General features: G+C 36.3%; 1 protein-coding gene across 1 annotated transcript in view; it reads left to right on the top strand.

Annotated features, from left to right (window-relative positions):
- Window positions 1–22,002, top strand: part of ANO3 (anoctamin 3) — a 224,812-nt gene that overhangs the window by 116,296 nt on the left and 86,514 nt on the right. Inside the window, exons 2-3 of the mRNA XM_019474510.1 lie at window positions 13,168–13,380; window positions 14,366–14,437. Of these exons, the coding sequence (XP_019330055.1) occupies window positions 13,168–13,380; window positions 14,366–14,437 (285 nt within the window). The remainder of the gene's footprint in view (window positions 1–13,167; window positions 13,381–14,365; window positions 14,438–22,002) is intronic.

Here is a 22,002-nt window from a genome sequence, read left to right as displayed (position 1 = left end):
TTTAACTTCTGCGATATTGTCCATCTATGCAAAAATGTCAATTACTGTCTGCTTTGATCTCTCTTCATTTTAATGTTTTTGAAAAATGTGAAACTGTTCACAGAGCTTTCTTCTTCACCAAAAAAATGTTAAAATTGATTTTTTTTTTTTACTCATTTATTTTCAAATTTTATAATATCTGTAATTTTCCAGCATCTCTTTCATTGCACCAATCCTTCTGCCAAGTATGTACTAATCCTCCTCCAAAAATATTTGGGTTTTTCTTTGAGAATACTAGTTTTATGGTTATTCTCCAGTACACACAGGTATAATCCATAGCAGAATATTATCCCAAAACAAATCTCTTCGGGCATGAATTCAGGTTTTTATCAGTTTTATTGCACCACTTTTCGCATGGAAATACTGTAAGCCTCAGTCAAGTCGTTGTCCTGAGGACCTTCTGCCTAACTGCGATTCTCAACTGAAGTTTTGCAGGCATCAGTTTTTCAGCTGAATATAATCAACCTACTCGCAGGTTTCCTTTAAATTGGAATTGCAGGACTGAGAGCTTGGCGTTTGTTATAAACTGCAACTAGGTCTGTCTCTGTAAATGAAATCTGGGGGCGGGGGGGAGTTTATCCAGATCTGACTGAAAATATATAGAGCAGTATTGCTTATGACTGAAAATACGATGAGCAAAATAAGCGACTTCTTTTTTTGTAAGCTGGTAAATGCCAAGCACTGTTAAGGGGAAGACTTGAAGCAGCACCGTGCACCTGATATATATGTAGTTAACCAGCCATTCCTAATTTTGGATCAATTTCTGGAATTGAAATACAATTTGAAGTAATCTGCAGGTTGATTTTTTTGTTGTTGTTGTCCCAAGTCTCTTACAGAACTAAATTCCAGATAGATTTGCACCAATGTCTAAGGAATATTGAGTTATTAATACTCTACTGAGTGAGCATCTCTTTTTAACTCTTGATTTGCTCTGCACAATGCATTATCCTTTTTACCAAAGTCAGATCTCATACAGTTTTTATATATTGTTCTGCAAAGGTATATGCCAAAAGCTGAGCAAACCCAGAACTTTGTAATCATATTCCTATTGACTTTTTAGTTAAGTACACAAAATAACATGGCTTAGTAATATTCTAAGCCTTTTGTCTTACCTGAACACCTTTATTGTTGCATCAGTTATAATCTGAATTAGGTCATAGGACCCTGCTTCTAACTTGTTGACTTCTAATCTGACCAACCGTGACAGAAGACAGAAGGTGAATAAAGACATTTCACAATTCATCTTGCTCATAAAGGAGCTGGTTGCTATCAGACCTTGCATCTCCTAAGGTGAAAAGGGAGTGGAGCCACTTGGATATGCAAGTGAGAGAAAGCACCAACATCTTGAGTTTTATGTCGTCTTGGGCTGTTCGCTCCAGTTGTTTGCTCTTTTGTTTGGTTAGCAAATAAGTAGTATAACCTGTCTCAGAACCCTTGATACCTGTTCATTTTATGCTTGGTGCATTTAAGCCCTATCTTGCTCTATTAAAAGGCAATAGTGCACTTTGTTCCTTTTCTGTAACCTCATTATGTTGTTGCTAAATCAACTTGATAGTACCAGTGCTGGTCTCTTCAGGCTGCTGTGAGAAAGCATTTTCTGAAGAATTCCAAGAATGGTGGCCAGGGAATAGGCTACTTTGATGAGGGTATGCAGCCTTCCAGAGATTTACTATGTTATTGGGTTTGGGGGAGACAATAGAATATTTTGTTGGATTTCTAATGTTTTCTGGCAGATACGTTTATAACAACTTTGGAGATCTTCCAGACTAGTCAGCAGCCTTCTAAAGCCTTTTAATTCCCATGTTCAATTAAGCACAAAAATATTTTGCTTTATTTGCATGCAAGTATTATTGATTAGTCAGGCACCAATTTCATTCTGTTAAAATTAAAGTTTAAATTAGGTAAGACCAGGTAATCATGGAGATAAACTTTATAAAAGGTATTGCATACACCTTTAGAATGAAATCACTATTTAGAGCTATTTACTTTTCTTAACTGTGCTTTTAATGGCAAGTAGACCCCCTTGGCGAAAAAATCCACTCTGCTTGTCTGAGCTGTTACTTACTTTAAAACTGTATTTTTCACCTTTGTCAGGAAAGATCAAATGTATTGGCTGTTTTCCGCGAATCAGACACTTAAAAATGCTTAAAGTACATCTCACTAACATGGGTAATGTCAGGAAAGTCTTGTTTGTAATAGTGATTATGAGAGTCTCAGTTTTGTACAAAATGAACAGTGTTCTGTAATGTGTTAAATTTGGTATGAGTGCTGCCTTACTCATGCAGTACTAAAAACAACATCTGAATTTGTATTTAAATTGAATACAATTTTTGTAGACAGAAAAAATAAAATCAACATTTCCTTTCCATTTTGGTGCTCTTCAAAAATCCATAAACTAAAATCTGTTTCATTAAAAGTTATTTCCTTGTGGAGAAGATGAGAAAATGAAGTCTTAAAGCAGTTCTCAGTCAGATATACAGAAAGAATAGATTTGGGGCCTGTATTAGATAATCAAGAAAATAGGGTGAAGAAGTAAAGGGTGAGGATGTGAAAAAACTGCTGTTTTCAAAAGTTGGCTGAATCATATTGATTCCAAAGTACGTAATGCAGTTGTACTTAGGTGGGAATACAGCCAGTTTTTATGTGTATACATGGCAATCCATACCATACAGGGGCCTGAAAGACTTCTAGTAAGAGCTATTGGGGCCGACACATGGTTTTCTGTAATAGAAGCCTTCATTGTTTCCTAATTCTGTGAGCATACGGTATAATAGGACTGCTTAGAGGTTTCATGAGATAAATGTCTTTATTTCCCCCCAAAACCCAAAATAGATTTCTAATCGTGTTTCGATACAGTGACCCTTAAGTATTGGCATTTTATTGGGTTCTTCTACAAATCTTCCAGTTTGGGACAACTTTTCTACATTTTGTAGGTATGTGCTTCCAAATCACAAATGAATACATGTCTATACTTCTCTCTCTTTTTTTTTTTTAATTTTTATTATTTCTTTCATGGGAATACAGCCAGTTTTTATGTGTATACATGGCAATCCATACCATACAGGGGCCTGAAAGACTTCTAGTAAGAGCTATTGGGGCCGACACATGGTTTTCTGTAATAGAAGCCTTCATTGTTTCCTAATTCTGTGAGCATACGGTATAATAGGACTGCTTAGAGGTTTCATGAGATAAATGTCTTTATTTCCCCCCAAAACCCAAAATAGATTTCTAATCGTGTTTCGATACAGTGACCCTTAAGTATTGGCATTTTATTGGGTTCTTCTACAAATCTTCCAGTTTGGGACAACTTTTCTACATTTTGTAGGTATGTGCTTCCAAATCACAAATGAATACATGTCTATATCTCTCTCTCTTTTTTTTTTTTAATTTTTATTATTTCTTTCATCCTGTGAGTAATTTTTATCCAGGTAAAGCTGTTTAAAGTAATAGACCTCATTTTAATTTTACAGCTGATCACTACAGGAATTATCCTGATAGGCGCCATGTGGGAGCAAGGCCAACCTCCTGCTATATTTAGAAGGAGAGGTTTGTGCAGCTTGCAAGCAAATCTTTAATTCCGGCAGTTGAATTTCCTGCTGCTTCCATAAGGAAATAGGTCTTTGCTTCACTGGCCTGAGCGCAGGAGGTGTATAGTGATAGAAACATAATTTCTCATTCTCCGTGAAAGCATTGTAGTAGGTCTGTGCTTGGTGTTTTTGTTTATTTACTCTGCTTTTGGTAGGCCATGACTATTTGAAAAGAGTTTGCAATCAGAGTTACAGAAACAGAGAATCCTGTCTGCAAACATAACTTAAATGGGAGGAATGTCTTCAACATTCTTTATATCCTTCAGTTTTGTTGCATTATTGGTTTGCTTCCACTGGCACAAAGCGAAAATGTGTAGGTGAAGATGATGTTGCTCAGGCGTGGAGAGAGTTCCATGTTAAGGGGGATATCAAATGCCAACCTAAACATGAATATAAAATTTGAAAACAGTAAAACAGTTATACATGGGTTTTCTTTTCCAGTGGAATCCTCTAGGGATCATTTTTAACACTAGCTGGTATATTTAGTAGTGACCTGGAAGCATATGTAAAATCATCACTGCACTAGTGTGCAGAGGTCACGAGGACTGAATCTCTTACTGAATTGAGTCCTGGCCACCAATAAGCATGTCAGTACAGAAGTTGGAGACTTTTCCTGGGAAACAGTGTCTCAGAAAAGGATTTTTATTTTTGCAAGAGGCAGCTATTTATAAAAGAAAATCACTGTCCATGGAAGGCCTATAGCCAAAACGGGGAATGTGACTTTTAAGCCTTTGTGTTTGCTGTTGTTACAGTATATTGGAAAGCTGAGTGCTGCTCTATTGTCAAGTCAAGAAAAAAAGGTGAAATATTGATAGGGTTCCATTAAGCCTTCCTTATAGCACTATACTGAAGTAGTTCTTTCTAAATAGCTCATCAGAAAAATAAATTAAAAAAGGTGATCTGGTATCAAAATCTATGGCTATGTAAATAAGTAAAGTAATAGCTTTCTATTTCTTAATCTGACAGATAAAGTACTATAAAGTAAAAAAATTAGAAACTGAAGCTTGCACAAAATGTTGATACTATTTACAAGATCTATGGGGAAAAATTCACCATCTCTGGAAACAGTTATACCAGGATTCAGTGTGTTTAAAATAATCACTAATTGAACTAACCTTATATTTTTTTTAAGTCCTGTTGTGTGTGTTTTCTTGTAGAACTTCCAGATAATCCCACCAATTCCTTTTCCTTTCATTAGCTGTGCTTCTGGATTGAAGGTTATTTCTCACATGTCTAACGAGAGAAAAAAAAGCTAGCACGAATATAGGCATTTACAATTTACTTAATTGTTTATGTTCCTCTTTTCATAATACTTAAAACTGCAAAAGGTTGAAGTAAAATCATAGTATTTAATGGAAGCAGTCTTCAAAGGCATGATTGATGATATCATTAAACTTCATATTATTTCATAAACACCTTCATAAATCGATGTTATTTGTGTAGTGGGATGAAATTGAAAAATACCATCACAATGACTTACTATCATTCAGGGTGTATTTATTGGCTAGCCTAGGAGTTATACTCACCCAAGTGGCTACATTTGAAACAATTAGTAGGAATAATGTTGGGCTCGATGATCTTAAAGGTCTTTTCAATCTTAAATGATTCTATGTTGACCTGTTCACTTCATAATGGAAAAGGCAGTTAAGGTGATCTGAAAAAATACCTTTAGAAAATGGGGATTCATAAGCTTTCATGATATACTGATAGTGTTGAAGAGAAATAGGGTTCATCCTTGAAGGCTGTTTTCTCCCATGTTTAGTGTGTGTCTTGGTTTTTTTCCTTCTAAAGAGAAGGATTGGTTAATTTTCTTCATTTTTGATGAGGCTTTTTAAGTGTGTTTATTAATATAATAAGAATACTTGATGTTGGTGGGTTTGTTTGTTTTTTTTCTGTAAGAATACAAAGCGAAGTCAGAGGTTATCCAGTTTGATTCTACCTTTTATATAAAAAAGGAAAGTATGGGTACATTCCTGACTTACTCAAATATGGGTCTAATATGTGAAACTGAATACCCTTTGTATTTGTTGAGGTATTACAACTAGATAAGAAAACTTCTGCCATTACTGAAATAATTTATTACTGCTTCATTATTAAGTATCTTTTCGTTATGGTTTCTCAGAATTTAATAGAGTAATTATCCTACATTAAGTTTTCTTTTGTAGATTGCAGCTGTCAATCAGAGTAAGGTTATTCTTTAGCAGTAAGTACCTGTTACATCCATTGAGTATTGAAAACTAAATGCTCTTCGAAATCGAGCTGTTTTATACTTGATACTGTAGAAATATGTTTTCACGTTAAACTTAAATGTCGTGAAAATGGTTGCAAGCTTTTCTTCATATTTTATGTGATTAAAGGTTCTAATTATGATGATGCCGTTGACAGAAACATTTGAGATTTATCAGGTTCTCAGTCCGTTAAATGTGTTTCATGAATGACATTTCATTTGAGTTAGTGATGTTACTGTATGTGAAGCCAAAGGTTTTACAGAAGTTTTTTTACAATTAAGAAGGTATTTTTATCAAGCAAACTTGTGATGACATGAGTAGTTGGTAAGACCTGCATGTTGTTGATATTGATTGTGGACATTATTATGTAGCACCTCTCTATAAAGCTGTTGCTATTTATTTGACTTATATAGTAGCTACTCCTGTTTTATGCTAAGGTTTATGCTGGATTAAATGGGCAATAGTTACTAGGCTGTTCTTTTTGAAATTAGCACTGGTCCAGCCTTGCTAAGGGTGCTTCCAGTATTGGGTTAACAATGCGTATGGACTAACTGTCAAACTTTCCTGATCTAAAATTAGGAGCAAGTGAAATGCAATTTTTTTTTTCCTCTTAATAGTAAAGAAATGGTCGACTGCATCTGTATTTCACAGAATGAGGTGTAGGAGAATTTTTCCTTTATGTTTCTAATGGCCAAAACCTGGAGGCATCTGAGAGCTGGCTTCATTTAGAGTCTTTCTAGATTGGCATAATGTTGAGCATGCATTAAATTGTGCATACTGATTTAACGATCAGAAAAGCTCATCATAGTCTAGCTCCATCTTTCCTGCCAGCTCTGCCAGGAAGCTATGAGAAGATGTAGTACAGCTGGCTATTCTGGCTTTGAGCCATGTAGGGATTTGCCTACATAACAGGAATCCCCAGCTTCCCCTCGGAAAGAACACTTTCCAAGGCACAAGTGCTAAAATAAAAGGCAGGATCTGATTAAACCATAAACTTTAACCACCTTTTTCTCCAATGTGAGAAATTTCTATACTCACGCTATACTCATTTCCATACTCATGCTAAGTGCCAGAGGAATATTTTGTAGGGAAAGAACCAATAAATGCAGTTCGAATAGAAAAACGAGTGTATTCTTTTTTTGCTAAGTGTATACGTGTCTTCTATTGCAGATCCAAATACCCTGAACAAGCAAGGTCTGTGTAGCGAAGTTCTAGTTGGAAAGGTACAGATTTTAGAAAACACCCCTACGGAGAAGAGAGGAAGGGATAAAAATAATGTCCGTAAATCAATTTAGTGACCCAGCTGATGATGTCAACCACAAGCTGTTCGTGTGCCAGAGCTGGGTAAGCATTGGCATGCAACAGAAAATGCCACCAAAACTAGCATATTAGAGAACTGGACGCTGGTGCACTAGGAGAGAATGAATTAACTTGTTAAATTTGAATCATAAGGCAGATCATACTACTAGCGTAACAGCAAACGTGCTCTGAGGTTACCTTGCTGTGACTCACTCCAAGCAGAAACAGCATGGTATTAAGGAATCTGTTTGAAATGACACAGAGAAATATACAGTAAGAGAGCGCAAAAGGAAGTAATTTTCTTTTAAATGGAGGCAGTGCCTCATAAAAGAATTCTATTCTTTTTTTATATGTATCACTTAAATTGTTGTTAAAATTGCATGACAGTGTGTGTTATTTGCATTACCGTAAATTTCTTTGGTAATAAAGTGATTCATCTAAAGTGACTCCAATACAGATGCAAGAAACATGCTTTTTTGGCAACAGTAGTAATTATGCAGTAGGGTCCATAATTACTGACAGCATATCACTGCTTAAGAAATTGATCATTAAAACCATCTAGAACAATTATAAAATACATCTTTTTATGTATTATTCTATATTAGCCATTGCTATGTCTAACTACTGTAGACTTTGGCCTAATAAACATGTCCATTTAGGAAGAGCTACAAAGACTACTTCTCAGAAAACTTGCAAGTAGCATAGTAGACATATTATGTAGCACTGCTCTGTTCTGAACACAGTATTGTCGGTGCTACAGCCCAGTGCCACTGTGTACTCGGCTGGCACAGAGCATCCATTTCAGAATCACTGAGAAGCAGAGTCCTTTCTGCTCGTGCCTATTTAAAGACCTGTGGCACCTTCTGAGGCAGCAGAAGCTTACCTCTATCTACCTTAACCTCATATTAAATTAATACTTAATCTATCTGACCAAGCAGGGGGGTTGGACTAGATAACCTTTAGAGGTCCCTTCCAACCCAAACTATTCTATGATTCTATGAACAGTTATGCTGTGCTACAGATGTGGAAGAACTGTCCTCGGTGGACTAATGAAGGTCTGCATTTCTTGATAGAGCAACACTTACACTGAAGCAAAGTATGTTCTGTGAGCTTGGCAAGTTTTTAAATGAAAGACCCTTTTAAACCTTAGCTATTATATTTAAATATGGGGAGTATCCTGCTAATCAAAGGACCATCTTTGTGGACTGATATGTTGAGATTTAGATAAGAGAGACTTGCTGAGTGTGACATCCTTCTTCAAGTGGCACAGATTTTGATGAGGAAAATTCCTTGGAAGTTCATGGCACTCCAAGCAGCAGAAATGTTTAGATTACTTATTTCTTTCTAGCGCAGTCGGAGAGAGGTAATATACACCACTAAGAGACTAAGAATTGTAAGAACGTGCTGCAGAGTAAATTGTGCTGTCAAGCAGAGAAATAGCGTAGTACAACAGACTCTCTATACTAATCTTCTGTGGATCTTTGACACTGTGTGCAGCAATCACAGAAGATCTGCTGATCCTGTACAGACAGGAGGCTTTAGCACTCTTTGTAACAAAACCCATGTATTTAATCTTACTTGGCATTAAAACCATAGATAATTTGGGCTTTTTTTCTTCTGCCTTATATTCTTTGTAGAGGTGAATATTAACGTATATTTGTAATCTTCATTTATGTGAATATCCTTGTTCATAAAGATTTCCCAGATATTTTGGGGACTGTGTTTTTATTCTGTGGTGTGTTTGCATATAGTTCACTTTGACAGGAAAGGCAGCAGTCTTGCAGAGGTCGCATTCTTAGTGGAACAACTTGAGGCATTTGAACAAGAGAGTAGCAAAAATTTCTGGCATTAACTTCTGAATGTATCTACTGGGTCTGGCTGGAATGGAGTTAGTTTTCTTCATAGCAGCCTGTATGGTGCTGTGTTTTGGATCTGTGACTAAAACAGTGTTGAAAACACCCCAGTGTTTTGGTTATTGCTGAGCAGTGCTTGCGCAGCATCATGGCCTTCTCTTCCCCACCCCCCCCACCCCCGCTCTGCTCCACAGCAAGCAGGCTGGGAATGGGCAAGAGGCTGGGAGGGGACACAACAGGGACAGGTGACCCCAGCTGACCAGAGGGATAGCCCATGCCATAGAGCATCACACTCAGCAATAAAATCTGAGGGGTGGGGAGGTAGTCATTGCTCGGAGACTGGCTGGTCATTGGTCTGCTTATGGGAGGTAGTGAGTGATTACTACTGTATCGTTGTTTTGTTTTGTTTTTTTCTTTCTTTCCTTCACTTATTAAACTATCTTTACCTCAGCTGATGAGTTTTTCTCACTCTTGCTCTTCCTGTTCTCTCTCCCCATCCCTCTGTTGGGGGGGGCAGCGAGGAGCTGTGTGGTGCTTAGCTGGTGGCCGGGGTCAACCCACCCCAATGTACAATGCATTTGTCTTGAAAATTTTGTAAACAATTGAAAGCTTCATGAAAAATTAAGAATTCCTATGAATCATGCAACTAGCTACTGAATTAGTGAGGGCAGTATGAGACCTTGGCAAATATGTACAAATATGTTTCCTTTTTTTTAATTTTATTTTTAAGTTGCAACAAGCAGTTGCCCAGTAGCAAAGATCAACCTGTACAGCTGCCTCTTGTCCTTCATGAGTTCCTTCTGCACTACCTGCGGCCTGGCTGCTTACTCCCTGCTTTACACCGTGGTTCCTAGTCTGCACAAACTGCGTGTCCCCTGATGTGATGTGGTGCTCTTGCTCCCCAGCTTTCAGGCACACTCCATCAGTTACCCGGCTCGTAGGATGCCTCCATGCTCCAGCATGTTCTGTCTGCCTGACCTGCCGGTTCCTGGGGTACATACAGTGTGACTGTAAGCAAAAGCAGGAGGAATGAACCCTGTCCATCGTGGAGCTGAATACAGTAGATTAGCTCTTTAATGGACTTGGATTTTGCTCAGTGTTGAATTACTCAATTTTTACAAGGGTGGTGTGCATCAAGGCCCTAGACTGAGTCAGAAGGTGTATAATAATGAGTTTCTCTTCCATGTAAATGTAGGAAAGCCACTTAATTTCCTTGTATCTCAGAAACAATTATAAGAATTGGGCTTTTTCCAAATCATTGTCCCAACTGTTTTGTTCTAACTGACTTTGAAATGTGTTGTGTTTTTTTTCACAAAGGTTACCCAGTAGGTAAAAGGATTAAGAGCATTAATATAATTCCATAATGGCGAAGGGGAAATTAATTTTGTAGCTTTGAAAGGAAAGTAAATATTTCACAGAATGGAATGCCCTTAGCATCTGTATTTTAGCTTTTTTTTTTTTTTTTTTTAAACTAAAACCCCCCCTTATAGGTGAAAAAGGCCTTTCAGGAACAGATTTATTTTAAGTTTTCATAGTGACTATAAGCCATCCTTTGTGCCAAATACTGGAATACACTACAAGGCATACTTATTGCAGAGTCACAGTTGTAAATTCATATTGTCGTTCTATAATCATTATCAAATAAGTATTTAATACTTATTTACTATCTGTCGAACATTTAGAAATATCTCTAATTGTGATTACTAAAGTGGAATAATGAGCAAGTTTATCAATAATGATAGCTGTATATGGCCCTGTTTTTGCAAATATTGACAGGTTCAAATTTTGGTGTCTGACAAATTCCTGAGATTCTGGGAAGAAGTATAAAATGGGAGTTAAATGGGATGAATACTCATAAAATTATCATCTTGAACAGTAGTTGCATATTTTTTGATTGTAAATAATTATCACACTCAGAATAGAGACAGCCAGTCATACAAATAGCATACGCTGAAATAGTACATACTACTTTGAAAACTGAATTATTGTTAACCAGTGTAGCACAACGTCAGCTGATCTAATCGTTTAAAAATCTCATGCTACATTTCAGCAAGAATGCCATAAAATAGATTCAGTATTATAACTACTAAGTAATTTTTCATGGTCGCAGTTTTGAATTTCAGTGAAAAAAAAAAATTCATATAGCCAGTTTTATGGGTTTGGGTTCCTTTTCAATATATTAATAGAGAAGTTGTATTGTGTGTTAGTGTAGTAATAAGAAGTTAACAGAGTCGGAAGGTCAGCAACAGCTAAACAGAGGAATAAAAACATCCTTTTTTTCTCAGAAAAATCTGACTTGATACTAATTTTAATCTTAGTAAAATGTGAAGTTATTTATGGTCAAGCTTAGATGCATTAATATTTGTTAATTGGAATTGGGGACTGAAGACCTGTGTATCTGATGGCCTTATTATGTTCTTGCATTGGAAGGCCCATGTGAGAACAGTGGGAATACTCAAAATAATTGTGCTTTTATATGCAGTGATGAAGATGATGTTTTCCAAGGAAGAAACTTGACTCACATAGGGGAAAATGAATACTAGACTACCTCTCATTAGCCTTTGATCCAGCAGTGATGGATAGTAGAATGGTAACAAAACAAAATCTGCTTGTTTTAATCACTCATTCATTTCACAGTAACGTTTTCAATATTCATGACTTTCTGCAGGTTTACATGGGGGTCTCGTCTTATATTCCTGTTCTTTTATGAAATACCTAGTATTAAGTGAGTGTGTGTATTTGAGTGCCATTAAATTGTTTCAGGACTATGTTTTTGTAGCTTAGTATAATTAAAGAATATTAACGAGAACACTTTCATAAATGTAGCACTTTCTAAATCCTAAATGATAAGAGTGATGTTGTCAACAAAGTTGATGATAATGCTTTATTTGGTGTGCGTTGCCAAACAGTTCTGTACTGGGACCATGGCTGGGGACTGCAAACTGCAGACTGGGCAGGAGTGGACTCTGGAGTTGCATCCTGGCAAAGAGCCTTTCAAGTAAAAGAGGCAGAAAATCAGTTCTTTTTGCCCCTTATTTCTTGTCACTATTACATCATCAATTGTACTTTCCTAGACAAACGCACTTGGATTATTTAGTGTTTCCCTGTGAATTTTTAGAAAAAGTAGAAATTTTAGAAATTATTACTACATTATTACAATTTAGTGTTAATGAGGATCACAGTTAACATAAAGGGAAACTTTGTTTCAGGATTTGGAGAGTTAAAAATAAGTTCCATATGTTCAAATGACAGATAATGTTGTTAATGCCTGATACTGTAAGTGTAAGTTTAGGAAATGTAACCAATCTCTTGTTTGTGGACGGGCAATATAAGCAATTATTACATTAAGTTTGTTCTGTCACCAGCAAGGAGATACAATAGAGACCATGCTATTTATAAAAAAATTTGTGAGATATATTTTGGAACCGTGGAGTTCAGATGGGAGAAACTCAGAACAGGGAATGAATTTTGCATCATTTTTAAAATGACACACTGAAAAGAGGGATCCCCTAATCATATTTTTCACTTAAATTAACAATCTGATTTTGCAAACTTTTTCACTGATACCACATAGTTGACTGGTGCATCTGTCTGTATGTAGGCACCTGAACCTAAAGCCAGGCAACACATATGAAAACCCAAGACTGGCATGTGTCCCAGAAGAAAAACTAGAAGTAGCTAATAGATTCATCAGAACTCGCAAACAGCTGCATTTTAAAGGAGAAGGTGTTCATGAATCCTTCAGGACGCTTGTGAACATCTTTTGTTTGTATTCAGGTTTTTTTGTTTGCTTGTTTGAAGGGTTTTATTCATTTCAATTTATTCAATTAAAATTTTGTTTAGCAATCATAATGTGGATGCCACTTGGTGCTGTCGTTTGCTTCTGAATGACTGTATGGCATATGTACCACAGAATCATCGGATTTAGAATATTGCAAATTCCAATTGTGAGATGTTGATGGAAGGGTAGGTGAAGAATTCGTGGATTTTGTTCCCAACTCTGTATTCTTCTTTGAACTTTAAATATTTTAAACATTTTTGTTTAGTTGGAGAGTTGCTTATTAAGTGGATGAATCACCTTGAGTTTTCATAATTAGCCGTCTTTCTTTGTCATTGCCTAATATGGCAGAGCTTACGTTCTTTTTCTTTTGGCTTTTTCAGGTATGAATACAAGCAAGAGTGAGACAGTGAAAGAGCATCCATTAAAACCCTCTAGAAGATCTATGCCATGCCTAGCCCAGAGCCAAACACATCCTCAGAGTCTGAGGAAGCATTCGTCATTTCTGCAGCCAAATCGTGTGCAGCCACAGCCCCGGCCTCAGCCTCTAAGTGCAGGGACATCTACAGCTACAGTGGATGTGGTGTCAGAACGAGGTAGGAGGTTCTTCTCTTTCAGGAGCTTGTTCCAACACTGGGAATGGAAGGGATGTATGGCAACATCATTTGAAATCCTGTGGTGTCTTAGATATAATTTTTTTAGCATCTTTCAATAAATTATAGGGACATCTGATAAGCGTTGATTTGTTTAGATATCTGCGGTTTGTTGGAGAGATGTTTTTGCACAAAACAGTTAGAAGAACCATGGTACTGAGTTCTTGAGCGAATCTCTGTAATGTTTGAAGTGAGGCTTAAACTAATTTTTATTTTGCTTTTCTGAATTACGAGATTACTTTCTTCTCACTGAAAACAAGACAAGAAAGTGCCCCTATATGCTGGGGAAGAGCGTGAAGGTTTCTGTAGTCTGTCCTAGGAGAGAGAGAGAAAAAATAAATATTAGGCTTTTGGCAAGAAATGTCTTTAAGTATGAACATGTAGGAGCAGATACATTCATTCATGAATAGCAGAGTCGGGGAAGAGTGGTATGGAGAGAATGAAAGAAGAGGCAGAAAATCCCTATGAATTCTAGCTTGTGTTGGAAAAAAGAACTACTTTTATTTTATGATTTTTATTTTAACAGATAAACATGCCTTAACAGCGAGACTAGTCTAGTTGGAGATCCCAATCACTGTGTGTGTTTTCTGTTGCCAACTGTTGCCATACACTATTGCCAACTGTGTGTGACCCTTTATAGAATATATTAACTTGGCTGGCTTCTGCTACTAAATTTTGATAAGTCCTTCCTTAATGTTGATAGGCATTAATTATTACTATAGTAAGTTATTTCACCAAGTTAAACTCCTCTCAGGAATAGAGTGAAAGTCTTCATTAAAGTGATCTTGTTCTTTTTTCCACCAATGGAAAGTGCGCTTCAAAATTTCAGCCTAAAGTTTTTCATTTGAGTCACTGACAGCTTTACAGAGTGTATCTTTTAGTTACAAAATACATGTGAATGCTGATACGAATATTGCATTTATTCCAGCTAAAGTGATGGAGACTTTGGAAAACAACTTGCTTAAGCTGTCTAATACAGAATACAGTGATCCATTTTTAGGTAAGTTTGTGTCTGAACTGAAATAATAATACATTAATGATTCTTCAATTACACTTGCAGTATTTAAGTGTGGAAAGGCCATACTTACCCTGAACTGCCAGGTTTTTTGAAAGAGGAGACTAAATGTGGCTAAAAAAACATGTTTTGTCATAAATTTCCTGATTTCTTTCTCACCTTGTAGCCTAGCAGTAAATAGGGACTAAAGGCAGAGAAGTATTTTTTTCATACATTCAGTGTAACCTTTTCCCATAACAATCCTTCATAATATACTCACTTGGAAGCATGTATTTGAAATTCCTTTGAAATAATTATTATTCAATTATTATTATTCCTGTATAGTCACGGTATTCAGTATTGTCACAGCTGCAGTTGTTATGTTGTTGTTTTTGCTTTAGATCTTCATGTATAAAAAGTGTTCCAATCTGGCCAAAAAAAAAAGTAACACAGAAAAATATCTATAATTGGGGCATATTTGTACCTGCATTAATGCCATTTTGATACTTTAATTAAGTCGAAGAAAGTAGGAAGGGAGTTATTCTTAGAATAATCCTATCCTTGCAACTGCAAAATGAGTCTGTATATACAGTAATTTGCAAGTTCCAAAATTAATTAACTTTTAAATTCCCTGGCTGTGTATTAGCCATCTGAAGTACACACAGATATTGCTGCACCTTGCACAACTACTGTGGAAGATCTTTTTGCTCACAGTCAAGGTAGCATCAAACTAGAAATCGTATCTTCATGCTGAAGGAAAGAGATCTGCTTTCAGAAAGCTATTTCTGCTCACCTCTCACGTCTTAGCTTTGCTTTTTCTTGATGCCCAAAATACGTGATAGATGAGAAGCTCTTCAAGGTCTCCTAAAGAGGTAGCTACTGGAAATGTGAGTGAAATTGATACTTCCTCCAAAACAAAATCAAAATGTTCCAAAATCATGACAGACCAAAAATTTGGCATGAAGATTGTATAAGAAAATCATGTGTCTCAGTAAAGTTCCAGTTGAAGCTACTGCACTCTCTTAGTGCAATTGGTTTCATTGGGTAGGCAAGCATGGGTACTAGAAGATTCTACTGTTAGAATTTGCTTCAAAAAGCATGGGTACTAGAAGATTCTACTGTTATAATTTGCTTCAATTTTTTTTTTAATATCCTGTTCTATTTTTTACTAATTGCTTACACATACACATGCTGATATTATTGCATATTTACGTATGGCAGCAGTAATTCTTTCTCGTAGTAAGTGATGCGCTGTTTTTCATTCACATCACCTAGTTTTAACCTGAAAAGAAACACGGAGGGCTCAGTGATTGAGGAAAAGATAGATTGAGTCTCATCAGCTCAAAATTGTATTAAACTTTGGTGTAGATGTTTCTCCTCTTCTGACTACAGCTATGCTCTTTGAAGAGACAGAAGAAATATTTAAATGGTAGCCCTTTGCTAACTTGATTCATTAATTTGCCTGTGTTAATTGAGTCAATCCCAAATTAGATCACTGAAATCTGTGAAGTTATTCTGTATTTACAGAAGTGTAATTGGTTGGGATGTTCAGCTACAAGCAAGAAAGGAAACAGTATTTATGAATAAATCCCAGAAGTCAGTAGTAAGAATTGCCTTAGATAAAAATCAGCATTATCAGTTAGGTTCACGAAGAGAAATCAGGGACAGTTAAAGGTGCGTTTAAAAAAATGGCCTTTCTGTAAGCCTTCAAAATACAGTTTGTTTGCGCTTGAGGATCGATTTATGTGGGTAAGAATTTGTCTCCCAGACTAAAATTTTTGATTTTTTTCCTGAATCTGGCGAAAAAAGAAAAAAAAGGGGGGGGATGGGAGGTAGGTGTCGGGTGGGGGGGGGGGGGGGAAAGGAATATTGTTGATTGATCACCAAATAGGTGAAAACGGTGCAGCACTGTTGCATGCTTTAGTCGGTACTCTGGCACTTTGATGGAGTTTGCAAAATAGGCTGATTAATGGGTATCATCTTCTTAGTGAACCTTTTCAAACTGCTCTCCTGAGAACATGGAAGGATGCTGAATTAAGTGAATGTGGTGAATTTTTAATTAGGCAGCATCATGGAATTGTACATAAAATAGGCCAAATGGCTTTCTCCTCTTCCAGAATTGTGTCTGTAGACAAACTATCTTCTTGTGAGAAGGGGATTAACAGGAATCAGATAAAAGATTTCAGTGGAAAGGTTCTCTTTTATTTCAGTTGACTATAGATGAGGCCATAAATCTGTTTGGTTAGTGACGTCGATGGATTTATAAAGTAAGAAGATAATGTATTACACCTTTGTTACTGCTTACACAGACAAACGGGATCAAGGACATTATGGATTTATGTTCTTTTTCCTCTGTCAGTTTTAGGTGGTAAGTAATGGTTTTAGTTTGAGGAATCAGTAAATTCAAGCAAAGTAACAGGCATTGAGCTTTGTAACATATAACATGAACTATGAGGTTTCAGACGCGCTGGAATGCTCAGTACTTAGCCAAAGCTTCGTGCAAATACCCACCCAGTGAAGGTTATGATCAGGGCTTTCGGATCTTACCTAGGTGGAAATCGCCTATTGCTTGGATCTGGACATTAAGTAAAATGTTACGCCTTGCATTTCTCAAAGCGTGGTTGTAGAATTTGGTGTTAAGAGCAAAATCATGTTATTGCCTCTACTTCCTTGAAAAAGTGTTTTCTTTTCCTATATGTTTGCATTACAGAAGAGTATAAAGTTCTGGTTTAAGTGACCTTTCTCACTTGCTGTGACTTGAGTTCACAAAAGATAAAAATAAGATCAGAGTCCCCAGTTCATCGAAGAATGTTAATCCCTCCAGCTGCACTGCAGCTTCTTTTAAGATTTTTTACTCATCAAATGAGTGAAAGATTCCTGCTTTTTGACTGTTCAGAAAATGCCTTTTTACCTAAGAACTTCTCCAAGAGACCAATATGCCTGCTAACCTATATGATGTAGTTAGTGAAAAACTAATTACGGTGAATTTATTCTCGACAACAAGACACGTTCATTTTTGTCAACTCATTTAGCTGCAAGTAGCCAGTCAAATCCTATAACCACACACATGGAGGAATTTTATGAATAAGCTTTTTGGTGAGAACATTCCAATTGGTCAAGATTTCTTCAGAAATATTTAAGCAAGGTTAGAAGAGGCTAGGATTTCTTGCCGTCGGGGAGACTACCGCAGAGTAACCAGTACCCTGTTGCTGAAGCTGTGTGTCAGGGAAGTGGAAGACTGAGGTTCCAGTTACTGAATTGTACGGGAAGGACCAACATCGTGACATTAAGTTACAGACTGTCTTGAGGTAATACTTGAAATTTTTCCTGAAAGATGCCTAAAGTTTTTGTTCTAGTATGAAATGGGAAGACTTCAGAGCAGCTTTTATAGAGGCAGTAGAAGTATTTACTGCCTAGGTATGTAACCTTTGATGCCAGACACAGGAGAGATGCTTCGGTGAGATGACAGAGACAGTCAGGCTAAGTCTCAGTGTGGTATTTTAGGTAACATGAACAGTATATCTGTGATACAGGACTTACCTGGACTACTCTCTCATGTTGATGCAATGGTCACAAATACCTAAAAGGCATATATTTAGCAAAACAGGAAAAATCTTTTTCATACTTTTTTTAGAATTGAGTGTCGGGATCTTATAAGTCTAACAATATAATTCCAGTGTCATCCATTTTTTAATACATTTGAAAGTCACGCCAGTGATACTCAGAAAACTGATATTCATTCTCTCAAAGGGAATTCAACATTATACTTTTTTTTCCAAAGTCTTCTGTTTGTGGATACTTGCTTAAAAATGTAGTGTATATTTATATTCCATTCTGGTTTTACTGTGCTTTGTTTTTCTTCTGAAGGATATGCTCAGTAATTACTTTGATTGTGCCAGCTGGATTTAAATGACATAGCTTTAACTTCAATTACTGAATTTCTGGCTTTACTGCAGCTACCAATAATAGCTTGTGGCTTTAGTTGGGGCTGGAAAAAATAAGTGGGGAATATTAGTTCCTAGTAGCTAGATAGTAACTACATACAGAAAGTCACATATATAAAAATTTGTTTTCCTCTAGCACTTTTTTTTAAGCTCTAGAAATATAACAGAATTGCAGCCACATTAAGGTTAACTAATGAATTACTTAACCCAGGAGCTGCTCCACTGGTGTGAGGTTATGCCTGTGTGCACATGCATGTATAAAGAAACAGTAATTGGTAAATTTTTAAAATAACACTTTTCTTTTTCCTTAAAGGCCATCATATGCAGAAAGGGAATGAACTTTATCTTTGAACTATCACAAATTTGGCTGGCCATCTTTTCTAAAAGAAATCTGAATGTAAACAATTTTGATTAAGGTTATTTGCACTAGAATTTTGTCTCCGTGAACAGTTGAAAAATCATCTTCAGTAATCTCTTAAAATTATAGGAGGTGGTTACTGCATACCATTTTGGAGTTTTGAGTGTGCTTTAGAAATCAATTGACTGAATTTAAGAGAAGTTAGCAGTTCTTTATTGTTGAACTGAAAAGTACTCTTGAGTTAAGCTGAAGGGAATTTACATGATTTGCAGGAGAATTTGTTTTACTTTATTTCAGTAATAATTCCCTTTTTCTAAGAAGAATCATTTTTTTTCTTGACGTAACTGAGATAAACGCTCTCATCTAATGCATGGTACAGGTGAAAAAGAACTGTGCAAGGTGCAAAGGCTCACAAAACCAGGAAATAATATTCCACTGAATAGTCTGATCTTTTCTCAAATTGTCCTTTGCTTTAGCAAAAGGAATAGAAGGACAGTGGCATTTTTCTGTTTTCTTTTAAGACATGTTTTCTCTAGCATCAGATTACCACTGAAATCACTAAGGCCTGTTACTGAAAAGAAAAATTAAATAACTTTCTGAAGACACTGCGGATACAATTTAGCAACAACACATTCAAAATGCCGGCCTAAATCCCAGAGCCTATCTGGAGTCTCATATACTTTGGACTGATAGGTGACTTGTTTTTCCATTTGCTAGGTCCCTTTCTGTTGAAATTAGTATCATTAGTGTTGCCAGGTTTGACTTCCTTTTTTTTTTTTATGTTCCCTTTCAAACACTGTGAGCCAGATTTACAAAAGGGATTTCTTATTAATACTACAGGTTAATGCCTTTAAAAATCCAGTTTATCACATACATAGCTAAGGCATGAAGATTTTCAGGAGTTAGGCCATATTGGAAGTCCAATTAGACTAGAAGAAAGACTTGTGAATCTGATAGTCTGCTTGTTAACTTAAAAATCCAATTTGCTCATTCTAATGCAAATAAGCATATAAGTAGATTTCTGCAGATCCTACCATCAGAAATGGTAGGGGATCTGCCCTCCACTGTTAGGCTGAAATATTTCATTTCAAATAAGATGCAAAAAATGACTAATGGATAATATAATCAATAGAAATTGGCATTCAGGATTTAGATATAATGAGTATCTAATTTTTAAGTTATTTGGCAAATAAAGCCAATACTCATTAGCAAGTAAACCAGCACCAAGTCTTTCTATTCTTTTTTCAATTCTTTTTTTTTCAGAATTAGGTTAATTATGAGGGATTTATGCATAGTAAGTTATCTTCCTTAGCATGACATGAAATCCTTCCTAGATAGGAACTTGATCATGAGTGAGGTAAATCGTAATTTTTCTGTAATGGTTACCTTGTATTCTGAATGTATCCTGAATCCAATTACTACAAAGCTTATCTGTAAGAACCTCCCTTATTTATGTGCCATGCTGCAGTGTAGTGAACTGAGAAATGAAGACCTGAACCAAAATTAACAATCCAACGAAGTATCGCAAGAACTGCATGATAAAAACTTTTTTCGGTGCTTGATTACAGAAGTGCTTGTAAGTGAATTTTGATTAAGTGATGTTACGATAAACCAAAATGGACAGAATAACCTGTGCAATACATACAATGTTAACATGAAAGGAGGAACTGAAAGATCACAGAGGATATGACTCAAGAAAACCGAGTTCAGTTTCTGCTTCAGCAGAAACGTGATGTTTCCATTGTGACTTTTAGAATAATTTTTTCAGAAGCTTGTGGTCCTTAGGCAATGCCTGCATAGGTAAGGGCCATCACATCTATTCTGACTGTGTTGTGAGACAGCTGAAAAGCTGCATTAAGACGTTTTTTCCTATACCTGGTGTCTGAGGGAATTGTCCAGCTCCCATGTTAGAGCTGGTTCATGCCTGGAGAGCTGGCAGCGTGGATGAAGAAGCTGTGTGATCGGTTATGAGCATAGTGCTTGCTGACGCATAATAAGGATTAGGCTTCGGAAAGTTTAATACTGAGGTTCAAAATATTGAAGTGCTTTCGGCATTTAATGTGCCTGTACCAATTCTGTACACCATCTTAACTCCTCCAAACAGCAATAATACCTGCCTGACTCCCTATTTAAAAATGAGAAATACTCTGTGTAATGGTTACCACTGTCTGAAAACTCATGAGAAATTGTACATTAAAAAAAGCCTGCGCTTGTCTGTTATGGTAGTGTTTGATATATAAATACACATACACAGGTAGCTGAAAAACCGGCTGTGTTACGAATACAATATAGCATTACGGGTACGCAGCAGAATAAAATAAGAAGACCTAAATCCATCACAATTCCACTTATCCAGGTGTCTAGTGATATCCTTCTCCAGGTTATTTGTTGTTTCTAGCGCTAAAATTAGGACAAAAGGGGATTAATTTCTTGACCAATAATCTCATTCTTACTAAAGCTTTACAAGGCCTGTCCCTGAATGTGTAAAGGCTCGAAGGATTGAGTCAAGAATCATATCAAAGCCTGTGAAACAGAAACTATTCAGGAATAATTTTTATATATTAATTTTCCTTTCCATAATTATGCCACATTGCAATTGAAGAACATTTGCTATCCAACACTACAGTTATCTAAAATGTATTAGTGGATTGCATGTTACAGAGAAATCAGGACAAGTGCTTTTTATACTGTAATTGTCATAAAATTAAAATGCACTCTTGGCCCTTCAGAAAAATATGATAGAAAGAAAGGTAGCCAAGCAGCTAAGAAGGCCCAAAAGTGAAGCTGCAAAGTGTGGACCTAGAAATCAGTTTCTAAACTAAATGCTTCTGCATTGTTAGGTAAAAGACTCCCAGAAATGAAAGGCTTTCCAACATTTTATCCTATAAGTGCCCTTAGAGCAAATCTTACTGTCATGCATCAAGCATAGCAAAACTGTATGTCAGGAAGTGTAGATAGGTTTTTGTGATGTATGAAGACTGAAGTTACTCATCATGGCTCTGTATTATGAGATAGCAAAATAGCAAAACAAAGCAACTACTAGGATGAAGAGATCTGTTATCTGCTTGATTAATGCTTGAATCTTTTTTAAATCACTTTATACTTGAGTGTGCATCTAAGCTGACAGTATATATTACTTAGTTATATGTTCAGGTATACTAACAATTATAAGTATATACCGAATTAAATTTAAGTATGTACCTCATTAAAGAGAAGTCCAGAGCTGGATGCAGGACTCCAGGTGGGGTCTCACCAGAGCAGAGGGGCAG

Source organism: Aptenodytes forsteri, unplaced genomic scaffold, assembly GCF_000699145.1.
Source record: "Aptenodytes forsteri isolate BGI_AS27 unplaced genomic scaffold, ASM69914v1 Scaffold8, whole genome shotgun sequence".
Classification (NCBI taxonomy): Eukaryota; Metazoa; Chordata; class Aves; order Sphenisciformes; family Spheniscidae; genus Aptenodytes; species Aptenodytes forsteri.
Note: the sequence above shows the minus strand (reverse complement) of the source record. Positions and strands in the feature narration are given on the sequence as shown.